Source organism: Trachemys scripta, chromosome 6, assembly GCF_013100865.1.
Source record: "Trachemys scripta elegans isolate TJP31775 chromosome 6, CAS_Tse_1.0, whole genome shotgun sequence".
NCBI lineage: Eukaryota > Metazoa > Chordata > Testudines > Emydidae > Trachemys > Trachemys scripta.
This window is the reverse complement of record NC_048303.1, coordinates 36,412,932-36,429,751: the sequence shown is the minus strand read 5'-3', so window position 1 is coordinate 36,429,751 and position 16,820 is coordinate 36,412,932. Positions and strand designations below refer to the sequence as shown.

The window sequence follows — 16,820 nt, the reverse complement described above, 5'->3', positions numbered from 1 at the left end:
GGATGCATCCGACGAAGTGGGCATTCACCCACGAAAGCTCATGCTCCAATACGTCTGTTAGTCTATAAGGTGCCACAGGACTCTTCGCCGCTTTTACAGATCCATACTAACATGGCTACCCCTCTGATAAAAGGGATGAGTTCTCAGAAATGCCCGCCCTTGATGGTTGCTTTGTTTAGTGGTCTACACAGGGTTGTGGGAAGTCCCTGGAATTCACAACAGTAAAATATTTCACAGACATTTCAAAATGTTTTAAAACAAGCTTTCTTCCAGAGTGGGAGAAGATAGAAGGTGAAAATAGAATGACCTTTTATTTCTACCTGCACATTTGAGGTATGTCAACCAATAAAGTGGGAGAGTAACTTTACTCTTGTGAATAATAGCACTTGGTGTTCATAGGATCAAGCCTTTCATAAACAGTTCATTTGAAATGCCAAGACAAATCCTCTTACCTCTTGACCACACTCGCATGCCATCTGGCTCAGAAGCAGTGAAAAAAAACTTGCATTTTGTAGTAGAACTCTACCTATGACTCCCAAGTAAGTAGACATCACCACGGGATACCTCTGAAACAAAAGTAAAGAAAACAAACGATTTTTATTTTAATGTAGAAAAAGTACATACCATACTGCAGAAATACCAAAACAGTATAGGGAGAATGTCTGCATGCATTCCCTTTCTTGATGCCTTACCTTCTTTTACCAAATCAGGATTTATTGAAGTGTACCACAGAAGCCACCAGAGATACAGTATTGACCTACCATTACCCCAAAGATAGCTCCTATTCTACCAATCTGGACAAACTATTCTAATGTTAGATTACATATCACTGAGTAGTAAATGCTGTCAGATGCTAACTTTTAAGGTACTGTATAGTTTAGATTAATTGCATCTTACACAATGAAGCATGTATTGTACTGGTAACATGGCATTCTGTTAGCAAATGCAAATTTGGAATGTATTTTTCTAAAATTAATATTTATTAATTATATCTAGAACTGTTTAATATCTCTTAAAATATTGTTACAGTTCTCTTTGATAGCTTTTGGCAAGTCTATACAGTGGCTAATTTGCTAGTCTCCCAAAATTCAGTTTATATTTTTAAAATGTGCCTTAGCTAGTTACAATAATGGCCTTAGTATTCAGAATCTCACAGGATTGTTATAAGATAATATTCGTATAATCAATTAATATTGTTCAATTCAGGAGATATCAATGGTATTTCTGGTATTGACTCCCGCATCTAGCAAGTTATAAACAAATATTTTACAATATTTTGTACTTGAAAAATGAAAAAGAAGATACTCCACAATGATATCTGAGATTTTTTTTAGATATGGGCAAGTGAATTTATTATAATTATGAGACAGAAAACATCTTTAATATCCACATCCAGTTTTTCTCTGTATATTTTGTTTTTTGTGCATCTTTTAGAGAATATTTTATTCAGAGCAGAGACTGTCTTTATTTTTGTGTTTTGTAAACCAACAAGCACATTACTGACTCTAAATAAATAAATAAAAAGAGGTTATTTAGCTTACAGTAATGGATGTTCTTGACATGTGTTGTCTTTAGGTTTTCCACTCTTGGGTGTTCACATGCCCCTAGCACCAGTAAGCGGAATTGTTTTCTCCAGCAGTGCCTGCTGGCCCATGTTGTGCCCCAGTTAACCTTGTATCCCCTCGCAAGGGGAAAGCAAAGAACAGGTGGGGCCAACTGTCTCTCAATTGTTACAGACTTCAGTGTCGTGGGAAAGGAGGGCCGGTCATGGAATATATATAGACAACACATCTTCAAGTGATTGTTTATATGGCTGTTGTCTGGCCATCAGTAAGTTTAGGCTTGAAAGTAGGTAAAGGTTTTTAATCAGAGGAATGAAGTTCCGGAACAGCCTTCCAAGGGGAGTAGTGGAGGCAAAATACCTAATTTGTTTTAAGAGTGAGCTCGATAAGTTTATGGAGAGGATGGTATGATGAGAATGTCTATAATGGCATAGGGCCCATCTGTGACTGCTATTAGCAAAATATCTCCAACCGTTGGAGATGGGACATTAGATGGGGAGGACTCTGAGTTACTACAGATAACTGTTATCTGGCTGAAGGGTCTTGAACACATGCTCTGGATCTAACTGATCGCCATATTTGGGATCAGGCAGGAATCTTCCCTCAGGTCAGACTGGTAGAGACCCTGGGTTTCTTTCACCTCCTCTACAGCATGGGGCATGAGTGACTTGCTGGTTTGTACTAGAGTAAATGGTGGATTTTCTAAAACTGTGAAGTATTTAAAACAAGAATGGAAGACTCCAGTAACTCAGCCAGAGGTTATGGGCATATAATGGGTGGATGAGGTTTTGTAGCCTGCAACATGCAGGTCACTTTAGATGATCATTATGGTCCCTTCTGGTCTTAGAATATATGTAGACTCCCATGCAAGGATGTGGGAAATCTGATCTTAAGTAACTAAAGGCTGAAAAACTGTCATGCCAAAAGACGTGCCAGCTCTGGAAACCTTCCCTATTGCATAGTGCTATTGAATACTGTTTAGTAAATGTATGGATTTAACTCTATGTGGCAGCTCTACACATTCTGGCAATAGGAACATTTCTAAAGAAAGCCACTGAAATAGCCTGACCTCTAGCACAGAGAGATTTTATATGAACAGAAGGCTCTTTAACCATTTAGCCATTTAACAGAGATTGAAACCACCCAAAATCCAGTTAGACAATCTTTGGGAAGAAATTGCCTTCCATTTTACTTCTTTGGCATAGGTTACAAAACATTAAGATGTCTCTAAATGAACTGGAGTTCTAAATAAAAGATAACACCCTAGCCATGTCTAGTATGTGTAGTTTTTTTTTCTGCATCATTCATATGGGGGGTTGGAAAAAACACAGGTAAATGAATAGTTTGAATAATATTAAAATGAGAAAAAATTAGGAATGAAACTAGAATAAGGCCTAGGGTCATGTCTATCCTTACAAGCTCACAGTGGCACAGCTGTACCAATATACCCTTGAGCAACAAAAATTTTGCTGACATGAGTGCTAGTGTAGACATGGCCTAAGTGAGACCTGATCTTTATGAAAAGTCTTCCACTCTGTGTGCAGACATAATAGTACCCGAAAACTATGTTTGCACAGATAGATGTTGAAAAGAAAACGTGGCTAATGGTTTGAATGGAGCTAATATAACCCAGCTAATACAATATTCAAATCTCACAAGGGAAGTGATTCTCTAACCAGAAAGGAATAGCTGCAACTAACCTCTTTCAAAATCTAGAAACGGTGGGATGTGAAAATATTTTGTAATTTTGAATTTGTGGATGGTAGGCAAATGCAGATGCTAGATGTACTTTTATCCACATTTTTTAATGAAAGCAAGTAGTCCAATATATATGGGATGTCTGTTAGGAAAGGTAAAACATGATGTCATTGTGCCCAAATGGTGAACCATTTCCATTTGGCATTATGGGTAGATTTTACAGAGTCTTTTCTACTATTAATTAGACTACTTTAGACAACCTGGGAGCATGACCTCTCCAAGTCATTTAAGCAGCAAGGATCTGAGCTGTAAGGTGCAGAGATGGTACATCTTGATGAAGAGTTCTCCCCTCATCTTGAGAGATCAAATACAGAATTAAAGGTAGCAATATTGGAGTCTGACTTGACATTCTTAACGGGTCTGGAAAGCCTGGGCCAAGCTGGTGCAATGAGAATCATCACTGCAGTATTCTGCTTGAGTTTCCTCAGAATTCACCATATCAAAGGTATCGCCAGATAAGCATACATGAGTCCTCTTGACCACAGAATTAGAAAGGTATCTGAAAGAGACCCTGGACTCTGTCTGCCTCTCGAGCAAAAGCTGTTGACTATCAATGCCATGGCAAATAGATCTATAATTGGGTGACCCCATTTCTGGAAAAATCTGCTGAATAACAGATATTTATGGACCACTCATGGTCAGAAGGAAAGTTCATACTCAGACAATCTGCAACTGTGTTCATCAGTTCTGGGAGATGAATAACTTTGATAAAAATTCCATGTTTGATGCACCACTCACAAAGCTGGATTACTTCTTGGCATAGGGGAGATGACCTTGCTCCTCCCTGCCTGTTTACATAAAAATAGCAGTGGTGTTGTTTGTCATTTACCTGTATAGACTTTCCATGGGTTAGAGACAAAATACTAGACAGGCGAGAATCGTCCTGAGCTGTAAAATGTTTATATGCAGAAGGGATTCATCCTTTATAGTTTTGTGTCAGGTGTTCTGTAACTGAATTATGATTTGCATGATCTTCTTGAATCTGGACTGAGGTGGGTAAGCTGATGCCGTGGGGTCCAGAAGAGCACCTATGAATTATATTTTTTAAATGAAATCAGTACAGACTTTTCCTTGTTTACACTTCGTCCAGAATCGCCAACAGCTGAAGAAGGCAATGAACATTTTCCAAGACCTGCTGAGGGGAAGAAACATGTATCAGCTGATCACTGAGGTAAGGATAAACTCCAATGGTCTGTTTTCATAGAAATGCTGCAATGACCACCAGGCACTTTTGTTAACACCCTAAGGGCTAAGGAATAAACAAGAGTAAAAACCCCTTCCCTTGAATCGATGAGGAACCTCACCTTTGCCCTATTTGTCTGATGAAATAATATTCCAGATTTCTCAAAAATATAATAGATGGTTTCCAAAACGGGAAAGTAAGAGAAAAAGATGCATAACAATCAGTTTTGAGTTCTTGACATGACCACCAAACTTGTTGCCTGTTGATAGACGTAGCTGAAGCAAATGGACACCTCTGGTGGAAACACTGTTTCTTACTAGCAGGCCAAAATACTTGTGATACAAGGTTTGTAATAGACTCATCAGCTGAGACTGCAGGAATTTTTTTTCCCCAACTGACTGTATTCTTCCAAATGACTTTAAATTTTCACCGGAGATCTTACGGAGATACGTTGGATGTCACCTGTTTTAAAGCTAAGTACCTCTCAGCTCTAGAATGGTAAATCCTCAGTAGTGCTCTCAACTTCATGCGGGATACCCAAAGACTGGAACAGAGACACTTGCCTCGTTGTTATGGCAGTCATCATGAAATAGACAGCAGCACTGGATACATCCATTGCGACTTGTAATGAGGTATTAGAGATAGCTGTTCATTAATCAGAGATTGCAGTTCTGATCTGGACTCCTGGGTATCTTGTCAAGGAACCTGGAGATCCTATTCCGGCAGAGATACTTGCCTTTAGAAAGGAGAGCTTGATAATTTGAGATTCTCATTTGAAGACTGGCAGAGCGCAAAGCTCTTCCTTCTCAGCAAGTCCAAATGATTGGGCTCCTTTTCCTTTGGCATTAGCTGTTTAGTATGCTCCTGGCCTGCTACAACTACAAGAGAGCCTGGTATGGGGTCAGTACAGAATAATTCAAACCTTGATGATGGTACCTGATATCTTCTATTGATCTCTTTTGAGGAAGCAGGAATTCCGGTGGTGTTTGTCAAAAAAACTGAGCCAATTCCAGCAGGTCCTCACTAACTGGCATTGTCAGCCTTTCTAGAAGTGCAGTATGTAATATGTCTAGATGTTTGTGGGATTTTTCAGTCACACGCTTTCACCAACCTCTTCAGAAGCTTTTGAAATTTATGAGTGTGCTAAGGTGGTGTTGAAGAAAATGGGATCGCAGCTTTGGCAGGCAAAGAAGATAAAAGTGCAGCTGGAGGAGATCAGTCTGATGAAACTGCTCTTCTTCAGAAGTTTGGATTTGCTGCTGACCTGGAGAAACATGAGGCTTCTGTTCCGCACAAGATGCAGATGGCCTGACTGGAAAAGGGGACTGTGGTCTAGAATATTTTCATGACCAGTCTTCTCAAAAATTGAGGGCCTCGAGAAGTCCAGTATAACCAGGAATGTGAAGCTCTATAGGAGTTGAAACCAGGTCCATGGGTCCCCAGGCAACCTTCGCATGTTGGCCACCATACATCTTGTTAGTAACTGATGGACTGAGTGGCTAATGGAACCACCGTTTTTCTCAACCTATCTGCTCCCTATGGCTATTCAGAATTATATGTGCTGACTTTAACACAATTAAGTTTTTACTGCTTTTTATTCCTATTAGCATAGTAGGAGCAAACATCGCTCAAAGAGTAAGCTGTATTTTGTTCTTTCTTGTGCATCAACAGATGTTTAACATGCTACAAACAGTCACACCTTTATACCTGTATTGAAGACAAAGAGTTACAGAGGTGTCACTGAGGGTATGTCTACACTTTGAGTTGGGAGTGTGATTCCCAGCTCAAGGAGACATACCCGTGCTAGCTCTCATCAAGCTAGAGTACTAAAAATAGAGTGCAGCCATGGCAGCATGAGCAGTGGGATGGACTAGCCACCCCTAGTATGTGCCTAGGGTCTCAGAAGAGTATGAATTTGGGCTGGCTAACTGTCCTGCTGTTGCAGCTCCATTCTGCTTTTAGTCCATTAGCTTGATGAGAGGTATCACACATATGTCTCCTTAACCTGGGAATCACACCCTCAAGCTCAAAGTGTAGACATACTGTAAAAGAAAAATGCATAGGCTACGAGGTACAGAATTAAGATAGCTGTAGGAACATTATGAATTACTGGAATTTTCTTGCTTGCTGCAGTGCAACCTTGTGCAGCAGGATAGGAAGGATACTAAGCCACCATACAAGTATTCGGTACTTCTTGCATGCCGTGTTTTGCAATGTGGTGATTCCCTAAATTCCTCTAGCGTATGGGAGAAGTAGGTAGGACAGCAAGGGATTCCAAAAACCACAAAGGCTACACAACAGACTCCTTCCCCAATTCCCATGAAATTCCACATTCCTTTACTTAGGTTGCACAGCTCATTTATTCAGGCTATTGACTGAATTAAAATTTGCCTCTTAACCATTATGTATTTAGGAATGACATTGCCCCCATTTTAAGGAATGCAGAATAGCCTCTCAAAGTTCAAGAAAATGCCTTTCAAAACTTAAAATAAAACCCTAGCTAGTTGAAAAAGCAAAGTGTTTAACCCACTCAGTGTACGTAATGTTTATACAACAGCACCACGGAAAGGGAGAACATGGAATTCGAAGCACAAAACAAAAGCAAAATAACATACTTCTCTCTTATCTCAGTTAGCATCCTTATTCAGTGATACTTCAAGTCACTGAGCTATGCAGAACATCAGTAGCAGCTTGACAGTCTCCTTTTCCTTCCTTATCTAGTTCATTTGTCCCTGGCACAGGGGACTCAACAAATTCTCAGTGGTAGTTTGGTTCCTTTCCCAATTTATCAGATCTTTTGTTAGCTTTATAAAAGTGCTGTTGGTCTGACAACAGCAACTCATCACTGTAATTCTCAGTAGTGACACTTCCTCATGGTAACAGTTAAGGAATAGCAGAGTGCAAATACACAAATTGTGAAATAACAGATGACGGAGAAAGTGCTGAAATATGTTATTTTACCACTTCATGATATCACCTACTGGTTATTTCAAGTCTTTTTATTCAAAGTGAGAAAATAATAGGATTTATCAGGTATACTTAAAAACCACCAAGAAAAAGAGAAATGATGAAATGAAAACCTTAGGTCATGTAACAGAAGAGGATGAAGTAACCCCCTAAAATAAGAGAACTCTATAGTTGTTCTCAGTCTGCCAAAGTTTAAACAAAAGGAAGAAAAACTGACAAGATAAATTTCAGTGCACATGGTATTAATTTATTATGTTTTCTTTAAACCCATTCTCTTAATTCAAGATTCTAATATCTAAATTATTTATAATATATAAATATATAGATATATTTTACAGTAACAATGGAATCAAGTACAGTAAATGTAGGTTCTAAATAGGGTGACCAGATGTCCCGATTTTATAGGGACAGTCCCGATTTTTGGGTCTTTTTCTTATATAGGCTCCTATTACCCCCCACCTCCGTCCCGATTTTTCACACTTGCTGTCTGGTCACCCTAGTTCTAAATGTCTGATGTTCCTTATTAAATGAATAGGGAAGTGTTATTTACTCCTTCACATGACAGAAGAACAAAGGGTCACCCAATGAAATTAATAAGCAGCAGGTTTAACACAAACTAAAGGAAGTACTTTTTCCATACAACCTGTGGAACTCGTTGCCATGGGACGTTGTGAAAGCCAAAAGTATAACTGGGTACAAAAAAGAATTAGATAAATTCATGGAAGATAGGTTTATCAATGACTTTTAGCCAAGATGGTCAAGGACACAACCCCATTCGCTGAGTATCCCTAAACCTCTTAATCCCAGAAGCTGGGACTGGATGATAGGGGATAGATCACTCAAAATTGCCCTGTTGTGTTCATTCCTTCCGATGCATCTAGCACTGGTCACCATCAGAGACAGGATACTGGCTAGATGGACCATTGGTCTGACCCAGTATGGTATTATTATGTTCTTACGTTCACTAAAATTGAAAACTGAGAGGTACTTTAAAATGTTCACTTAAAACAAAGGGCTGCTCCTTAGTCAAAGGCAATATTAGAACTCTTCCCAAAAAAGTTAAAGATGTTATGACTTCCCGGACTACCGCATTTTATCTATGCCATTTATTTACTTTATTTACTTACCTACGAATCTTTTTTGAATTTGAATTAAATTAGTTGCTCACAAAAAAAACTCAAAACACTTCTAATTAGCGTGGAGAAACTTATTGTTCATAATGTGCTGTATAAACTCAATTAATACAGTATTGTATAATGGTTTACAATACACACCATGTTTTATGTGATATTATGAGTACATATAAACTGTCATTCTTTTTATCTGTTTTCAGTATCAGCCACATATTCTGAAACAAATTAATTTTGGCTGAAATTTTCCCTACTTAGTATCAGACTAAACTTCTTTCTTTTTTAAAGCCTGAGCAAAATCAAAGAAGTCATTTATTTTTGGTTCTGGCTTAAACAGACACACACTTTTCCACATAGTATGATCAGAAATTAGTCACACACAACTTCAATGGTTTAGCCAATCACAAATTTGCTAAAACATTAAGTCCCAATCCTGCAATGCATTGTAAGGATCCCTGCAACTTCTACTCCTGAGGGAATTCTGCGCTACTGTGCATGTGCAGAATTTATGTCCCCCTGTAGATTTCCTTTGCTTCCCTGCAGAAAAATGACTTTCTGACAGGAAAGAAAAGAGAAGCCACAAGCGTGGTCATGTGACCCTCCCTAGCAGTATGTTGCAGGTGTCCAGGGCAGCCAGCAGAAAGGTAAATCACTGTGGGGTAGAGGGTGTGACTGGGGAAGACCCAGCTGGTGGCTCCCACCCTGCATTGGGCTCAGCTGCTAGTCCTGGCTGGGCTGGGGAGGACGGGACTTCCTCTTCTCTTGCACGGCATCTGGGGCCATGTCAGACCCACCCCCAGATTTCTCCGCCGCCTGTAGGAAGCTCTGCAAACTCCCCCTCCCCATGCTTCCTGCACTCGTTGCTCCTCTGCTGCAGGGAGAGGGGACCTGCTCACCCCATCAGCCCAACCCCATGCAGCCAGACCCCCTCATACCCAGACCCTCCTACTGAGCCTTACCCCCACCCCTGCACCCAGAACCCCTGACAGGCACCACTCCCTCTGCACCTGGACCACCGACGAGTCACCCACACCCAGATCCCCCCATCTGGTGTGGATCCCCACCTCACTGAACCTCACTTCTCCAGCATCTGGATCTCCCCACTGAGCCCTCCACACCCAGACCCCTCTGACAAGCTCTATCCCTCTCCCACACTGAGCCCTAACCACCCTCAGCTGGACCCCCCTTCAGCGTCCCATTACCATTGCACCCAGAACCCCACAACAAGCCCCTGTGCATCCAGATCCCCCCAAACCCAGATCCTCCACTGAGTTACCGGAGCTCAGTTTACCCCACACAGGACCCTCTCAACACACACCTGGATCCCCCCACACTAAGCCCCTCCACACTTGGATCCTACCTTGCTGAGCCTGCCTGCCCACACCTGGTGCATCTGGCATGGAGGGGCAGGGCACTGGGGTGTTTCTGGGGTAGGCCCTGTCCTTGCGCTCTGTCAGGGTTGGTGCAGCTTCACCGCTGAGTCCAAGTCCTGGGTGGGAGCTGCTCAGTGATCTCCCACTTTTGTGCAGCCAGTGGCCTGTGCTCCCCAATGCCATGCTGGAGTCTCCACATTTATTTGACAAATAAAATTTGCAGAATTTTGCAGAATTTTAAAATAATATGCGTGGAATTTTTATTTGTTTTTGGCTCAGAAGTGAGCCAAGTTTAAATACTGTTTCACTGATTTAAAGTTTTGAGATTTAAATGTATTTATGAAACAACAGATTTTGCTATTTTTTTTTAAATGGCTGGACAGCTGGGAAAGTGCAGACTGCTGGGGGGCTGTGGTGAAAAACATTAGCTTTAAACTGATCTTAAGGCTGAAGTGGACAATGCTTAGGCCCATAATATGAGTTGGTTGGGTTCTGATGAGACTTGCCAAGAGCAGCAGGGATCAGTAGACATTATAAGAAGGCTCTAGTAAATGAGAAACAAATGCCTTAAGAACTTTCCTAAAATCTGTATTTTCCATAAATCCTGCATTTTATATACAAAAGAGAGTAGAACTACTAATATCAAGGGTAAAATCAATTTAATATCTGTAATTAAATTTGATACTTCTCCTATTCTTCATTATACCTGACTCCCAGGGGGATGTACTTGATGACTTGAATTTCTTCTATGATGTTAATGTACTACACACTTCATAAAATGTAATAAAAACTACCCCAAATAGAATATTTGAATTTGTAACACTGAATTCATAAGGGCAGAGGTGAAAAAGTATAGTGATGTACATGTTCATTTGGAAAGGTAAGAAATAAGCCTGTGAAATCACATGAAATATTCCAGTCACAAGATTTCATTTTCCAGTAGTTGCTTTTCAAAATTAAATCTATTACTTACTTAATATTGGTATCTGGGTACAAACTTATGGAAAATAAGTGGAAAGCAAATACATTTGCCATGAAAAACTAGAGTAGTTTGAAGAAAATAATTCTTACCTCCCCATCTATAATCCCCCTGAACACAGATGGCAAAAGGGGTTGAAACATTTGAGGCCCCAATGCTGGGTTTACTTTTAGGACATTTTCCACAACCTAAAAAAACAAAAAACAAAAAAAACCCGTAACAACAAGCAAAGAATTACACTGAAAAACTACAATGGAAGTTCTACGACTTATGCATATTAATGTCTATTAGCCTGGGTGACAGAATGTGGGCTATTTCATAAACTATACAAATTAGACATTTACAATACTCTTCAGAAATGTACAAAACATCCTGCTAAACTGAACAGTACAACTGAACTAATACATATGTAAGCAGCTGATCTGTGATGTTTTGCTGTTTCTAACTGATTTGAATTTGGAACAGAGAAAAGATACCACATATAAAGTAAAAAAGTGTTTGGTGGGAGGGAGACATAGGAAAGTAGGTTCCACAGCTAAGTAAAATATTAGCTAGCAAGCAATCTGTGACAATTTATTTAGTATAACCTCCATCACATGAGATGAATTCTTTCAATAAAGGAGATCCAGTTCCCCTGTGCAAGAACAGGTGCTTCCAGTTTGGTCTATTAAGAGGGAAGGGCAGCTCCTGGGGCTATATAGGATCAAGGAAGAATCTGAGAAAGGAAGAGTCTAAGAGCTTGTCTACATTTACTGGGGGACAAGCAGCAATCGATGGATCGGCGGTTGATTTAGCGGGTCTAGTGAAGACCCGCTAAATCGACGGCAGGTCGTTCTCCTGTCGACTCCTGTACTCCCCCGGATCGAGAAGAGTAGGGGGAGTTGACAGGAGAGCATCTCCCGTTGACATTGAGTAGTGTGGGCCCTGTGATAAGTAGATCTAAGTGACATCGATTTGAGTTATGCTATTCATGTAACTCAAATTGGGTAGCTTAGATCGAATTTCCCCTGTAGGGTAGACAAGGCCTTAGTGAGTAAGAGTTTCCTTAGAGCACAGTCTCAGTCAGTCAGGAAAAGGGCAAGTGAGAACTGCCTGGGAGTCAAGGGCAAGTGAGAGCTGTCAGAGATCAGGGGACTGTGGAAAGTCTTAGATGGGAGCTGCAGATGGTTCCTGGGAAAAGACCTGAAAGCAAGAGCACCAAAAAGGATTTGCTGGTTGACTTTCTGAAGTGAGGGCTGGAGAAGGCTGAAGGTCAGAGAGCAGCAGAGAGACAAGGTGGGTGAGGTGTTACTTTTTCTGGACCAACTTCTGCTGGTGAGAGAGACAAGGTTTCGAGCCACACAGAGCTCTTCTTCAGGTCTGGGAAAGGTACTCCCAGCATCACAGCAAAACGCAATGTGAAACAGATCTGGAGCCAAAAGCAGTTGAGAAGGAACTGAAATGGTGGTGAGTTCACCTCTCCATATATGCTCTTACACCAGAGCATGAGGTTGTATAATGAACAGGTGTGGACCTGCAGACACTGCTAATTTAAGTCTCTGATCAAGAGCACATGGGCATGCACATATCCAATGGTAGAGCACCCATAGGAACAATAACTTGAAGAATCCACAGATCCCATTGAAAAATTTCAGTGAGGAATGGCCAATCCCTTTTCTTTCTTAACTAAGCCTCTTTCTACTACTCTAAGCATAACTTTTAGAGTAGCAGTTCAAAATAGTACATCTTTGAGCAATGCCTGTTCTTTAAATATCTCAAGACAGATTCTCTGCTGTGTCTATGATCAGCTCAGGACACAAAGGGGGTGGAGGGATGGCCATCAAAGCCAATTACTACTTCACTTTCTGATCAGCCCCAATCCAGTTTAGAGCAGTTCTAGAGGCTGCTCTAACTTGTGCCATAGGCAATGGGGCCCCCAAAGTGCAGCACAATCCAGCCAAGACTCCCCCATACCACATGCACAGAGATTAAAGTTGCAGAGGAGCTTAATATTCCAGGTCTACGTCTGCTGAAGGCCTTCTTGTGGTGGGAGGATGATCAGTTGCACAGATTACATTCCCTTTCTACCACCATAGGAGGATGGAGTGGAGGAAAGAATCTTGCCCTTCCATCTCCAAATCTTTCATTCTTCTGAATGTCTCCAAGTGAGAATCACAAATTCTCAAGAACAGTAATCCAATACTTCATGAATTGACACCACATATGTACAGGCAAACCATTTGGTCATCTTAATTCAAGATGGACATCTTGTACTTCAGTGGCTATAAACACAGAATAACTATTTTAGATTCAAAATGCTTAGTACACAGAGCCTTTTTTAACCCTGCGCAAAAATTATAAACACCCAATGGAAACTAACTGTAGATATTAAGAAAACAAAACTTTGCCAGGAAAGCTCCAGCCTATTTAAATTCAATACATTAGTTTACAAGATTATTCAAAAACAATGTATTCAAATTACTTTCTTTAAAGTGTCAATTTTCATACAATATCTAAGCCCCAAAGTGGCCTTAATATTAAAATGTTGAGAGGAAAATATGGCATGTGAATTTTTGATATGGAAGAAAACCTTAACATGTCAGTTTGCTGGTCAGTAATTTACAGTATTTAATGTAAATTAGGTTGTTGAAATATACACTGAGAAAGTCCCCTGAATTAAAAAGTAATTAAAATAAAACATGCGTGTTTAAAAACATGCATAATTTATAACGTTGGTAGTATAAGACAGATGTTTGCATACAAATACTGGTGCAATTTTTCAAAACAAAGTCATTTCCTCCAAGTTTATTTCAGAGATATAGCCAGATGGAAGACTAAGAGGGGATACTAAAAAAAAGAATATAAATCGATACCACACTGCTAAGTGGTGGAAGACTAAAGCTGTCTCTACTTGTCCACAAAAAGAAGATGAATGAATGAGGCGGTGCATAAGATGGTACCCAACCTTTTCAGCCTGAGGGCCAAACATGTTATTTCACAAAGGTCAAGAGGCTACAATCAATATTTTGTGACAGATCCTCTGGGCTACTCTTCTCCATTTGGCATTTCTCATGGTGCAAAAAGGGAGAAGAAACCACCCACAAATCTTCTGCTGGGACTTCCCCCAGTGTGTGAGTCTCACCAGTAGGGTGCAGAGCCAGTATATTTGACTCTGATGTCTCCCTTCCCCACATTAGCTATTATCATGGGGGAAATGTTGAGATGTGCAGAAGCATACTGAAGATGTGGAGAGGGAGCGGCTGGTGTACAATGCACTCTGGCTAGTGGCTATATTCAAGTGGCATATGATTTTTTGGGTATCATAATCAGCTAGTGCTGCAGCCATGAGTCACCTAGGAACCGTGACTGAGGTATGACTGTCAGCTTCTCCTCTTCTTCCACTCCCCCCTGCTACCATGAGTAAGGGAAGCCATTTAAAAACCATCTGGGCTGCAATCTGTTCCTCCTGTGGCTCTCACAACCCAACAAAGATGGAGGGTGGCCAATGAACTGACTACTGGAACTGTTCAAAGAGATATGGGATCCCATCAGAATTGTTGTTGGGGCTGCAAAAAGGCAATGAGAGGCAGGTGGGAAAACAGTGTCCCTGTGAGGTGGGAGAATCCCAGAGCTTGGGCTGCAGCCCAAGTCCAAACATCTACCCTGCAATTAGACAGCCCCTTAGCCCAAGCACTGTGAGTCTGAGTCAGTTGGCATGGGTCAGCCACGAGTTTTTAATTGCAGTGTAGACATACCGCCAATACTGAAATGATTGATTCAAGTACTTCACTTTAAAAATCACAGGGCCTGGCTCAGGAAACACATTTTCAATTAATAATCAAATAACATTTTTCTTCTGAATTTAGCATCTCAAGGATCAAAAGTGACCCCCAAACCACAGGCTGCACACCCCCAGCCTAGGTACATTAAGTGACAAGTACTGTATGCAGAAAATTGTATACAGCTCAGCTTCTTCTTCCAGGCACTGCATCTCAGTATGCCTTTGTCTGCCAGATAAAAAAGGCCTCTACAATCGGAAATCTTCTCCCCATATAGATAGTTTTGGAGGGAGGGAGATAGGGACTGGAGTGAGAATGGAAACAAAGCTTCTGCAGTATTTTGTTACCAAAAAAGGAGCTTGTTAACTTTCAAGTTTCATGAATACTTCAAAACAGAAAATGTTTTTCTTGGATTTCCTTGGGGCAAAATACACTGCAATTTTTATCATAATTAGTATATCACAATGAGAAATCAGTTCATTGCAGACTTCTACTATATGAATAATAATGTTGTATTAATAAAACTGAATGCAAGTCAAACTAAGACTTAAGAGACACAGTTAAAGCTCCTAGAAAAGACATCATTTTTTCAAACAGTGACAGTAATAAACCATAATTATTGTAACATCTGAATTGCACAGTATGAATCTCTATGTTCTTCCGAGTTTCCTCAAAAGGCATATTTAAAGTGTCAATACTTGTATTTTTAGATCTCAGAAATGAATTTATTGAGATCTGTTTTTCACAGTATCTTTGGAGTTCCCAAAAGCTTTATTAAAAAAAAAAAGTAACATGAATGAACCCAACAATGCAATTTACAAAAACAGCTACTTATATTACAGTAGCAACTAGATATCCTAACCAAGATTGTGCAAGGCACTGTACAAATGCAAAGTAGGAGATAATCTTTATCTAGAAGAGTTTACAATCTAAATAAACAAGACAAAGGGGGTGGGAGAAAGGGAATATTATTCACTTTTGTAAAGATGGGAAACTGTGGCATTGAGAAATTAAATCAGTTGCCCAAAGCTAAATAGGAAATCTGTGTCAGCACCAGGAAGTTAACCCAGACCACCCAACTCTCAGTCCAGTGCCTAAATCACAAGACCATCCTTCCGCGTAAACAGTGCTCACTGAATGCACCATCTACAATCACTGTCTGGAGTCCCTCTCCTCTAATTCTATCCTAGACTCTTGCATGCCACTGAAACTGCTCTTTCCAAGTCTTTTATGAGCTCTGCTAGCTAAAGCTCAGAAGCAGTACTCCATCCTCATCCTCCTTGACGTGCCAGTCACCTTTGACACCATCAACAATGCTCCTCTTCTCGAAATCTTGTGCTCCCTTCACTTCCATAACTCCATCCTATCTTGGTACTCCTTCTACCTTTCTCATCACTTCTTCAGTGTGTTGTTCAGAGGATCCTCCTCATCTGTCCTTCAACTTTCTGTCAGGATACCACCGGGCTCTGTCCTTAGTCCTCTTCTCCTCTCCCTTTACACCTTATCTCTGGGAAATCTCAATTCATCTACCATTTCTATACTGATGACTCACAGATCTATCGCTACTCCAGACCTATTTTTTTCTGTCCAAACTAAAATCTCAGCTTCTCTCTCTAACATCTCCTTGTGGATGTCTAGCTATCAGCTCAAGATCAACATGGCTAAAATGGAATTCCTAATCATCCTCCTCAAGCCCCACCTGCTACCTCCCTTCCTGATCAGTGTGGACAACATCACCATCAGGCCCATAACCCTGGGCATCTTCTTCAACTCCAACATTTCTCTAGGTCCTCACATCTGGGCTATGTATAAATCTTACCAAATCTTTCTCCATAACATCTCTAAGATATGGCCTTTCTTAACCATCCATCTAGCTAAAAATCTTGTTCAAACTCTCATCTCGCGCCTTGACTAATGGAACACCCTTCTCTCTGGGTTTGACAAATGCAATCTTGCCCCACTCATCTCCATTTAGAATGCTGCTGCAAAGATCATTCTCCTACCGTGTCACTTTGACCATGTCATGTCCCTCATTGCATCCCTCCACTGTCTCCCTCTTCTCTAGTACATCAAACATAAGATGAGTGTATTCACTTTCAAGGCCCTTTAC

General features: G+C 40.6%; 1 protein-coding gene across 5 annotated transcripts in view; it reads right to left on the bottom strand.

The window, feature by feature from the left end:
* IPO11 (importin 11) overlaps positions 1–16,820 on the bottom strand; it is a 253,163-nt gene that overhangs the window by 87,871 nt on the left and 148,472 nt on the right. For all 5 annotated transcript variants that reach the window (XM_034773322.1, XM_034773326.1, XM_034773323.1 and 2 more), the window contains exons 26-27: positions 11,045–11,140; positions 453–566 (exon numbers count right to left, since the gene is read on the bottom strand). In XM_034773322.1, coding sequence (XP_034629213.1) covers positions 453–566; positions 11,045–11,140 — 210 coding nt within the window. The remainder of the gene's footprint in view (positions 1–452; positions 567–11,044; positions 11,141–16,820) is intronic.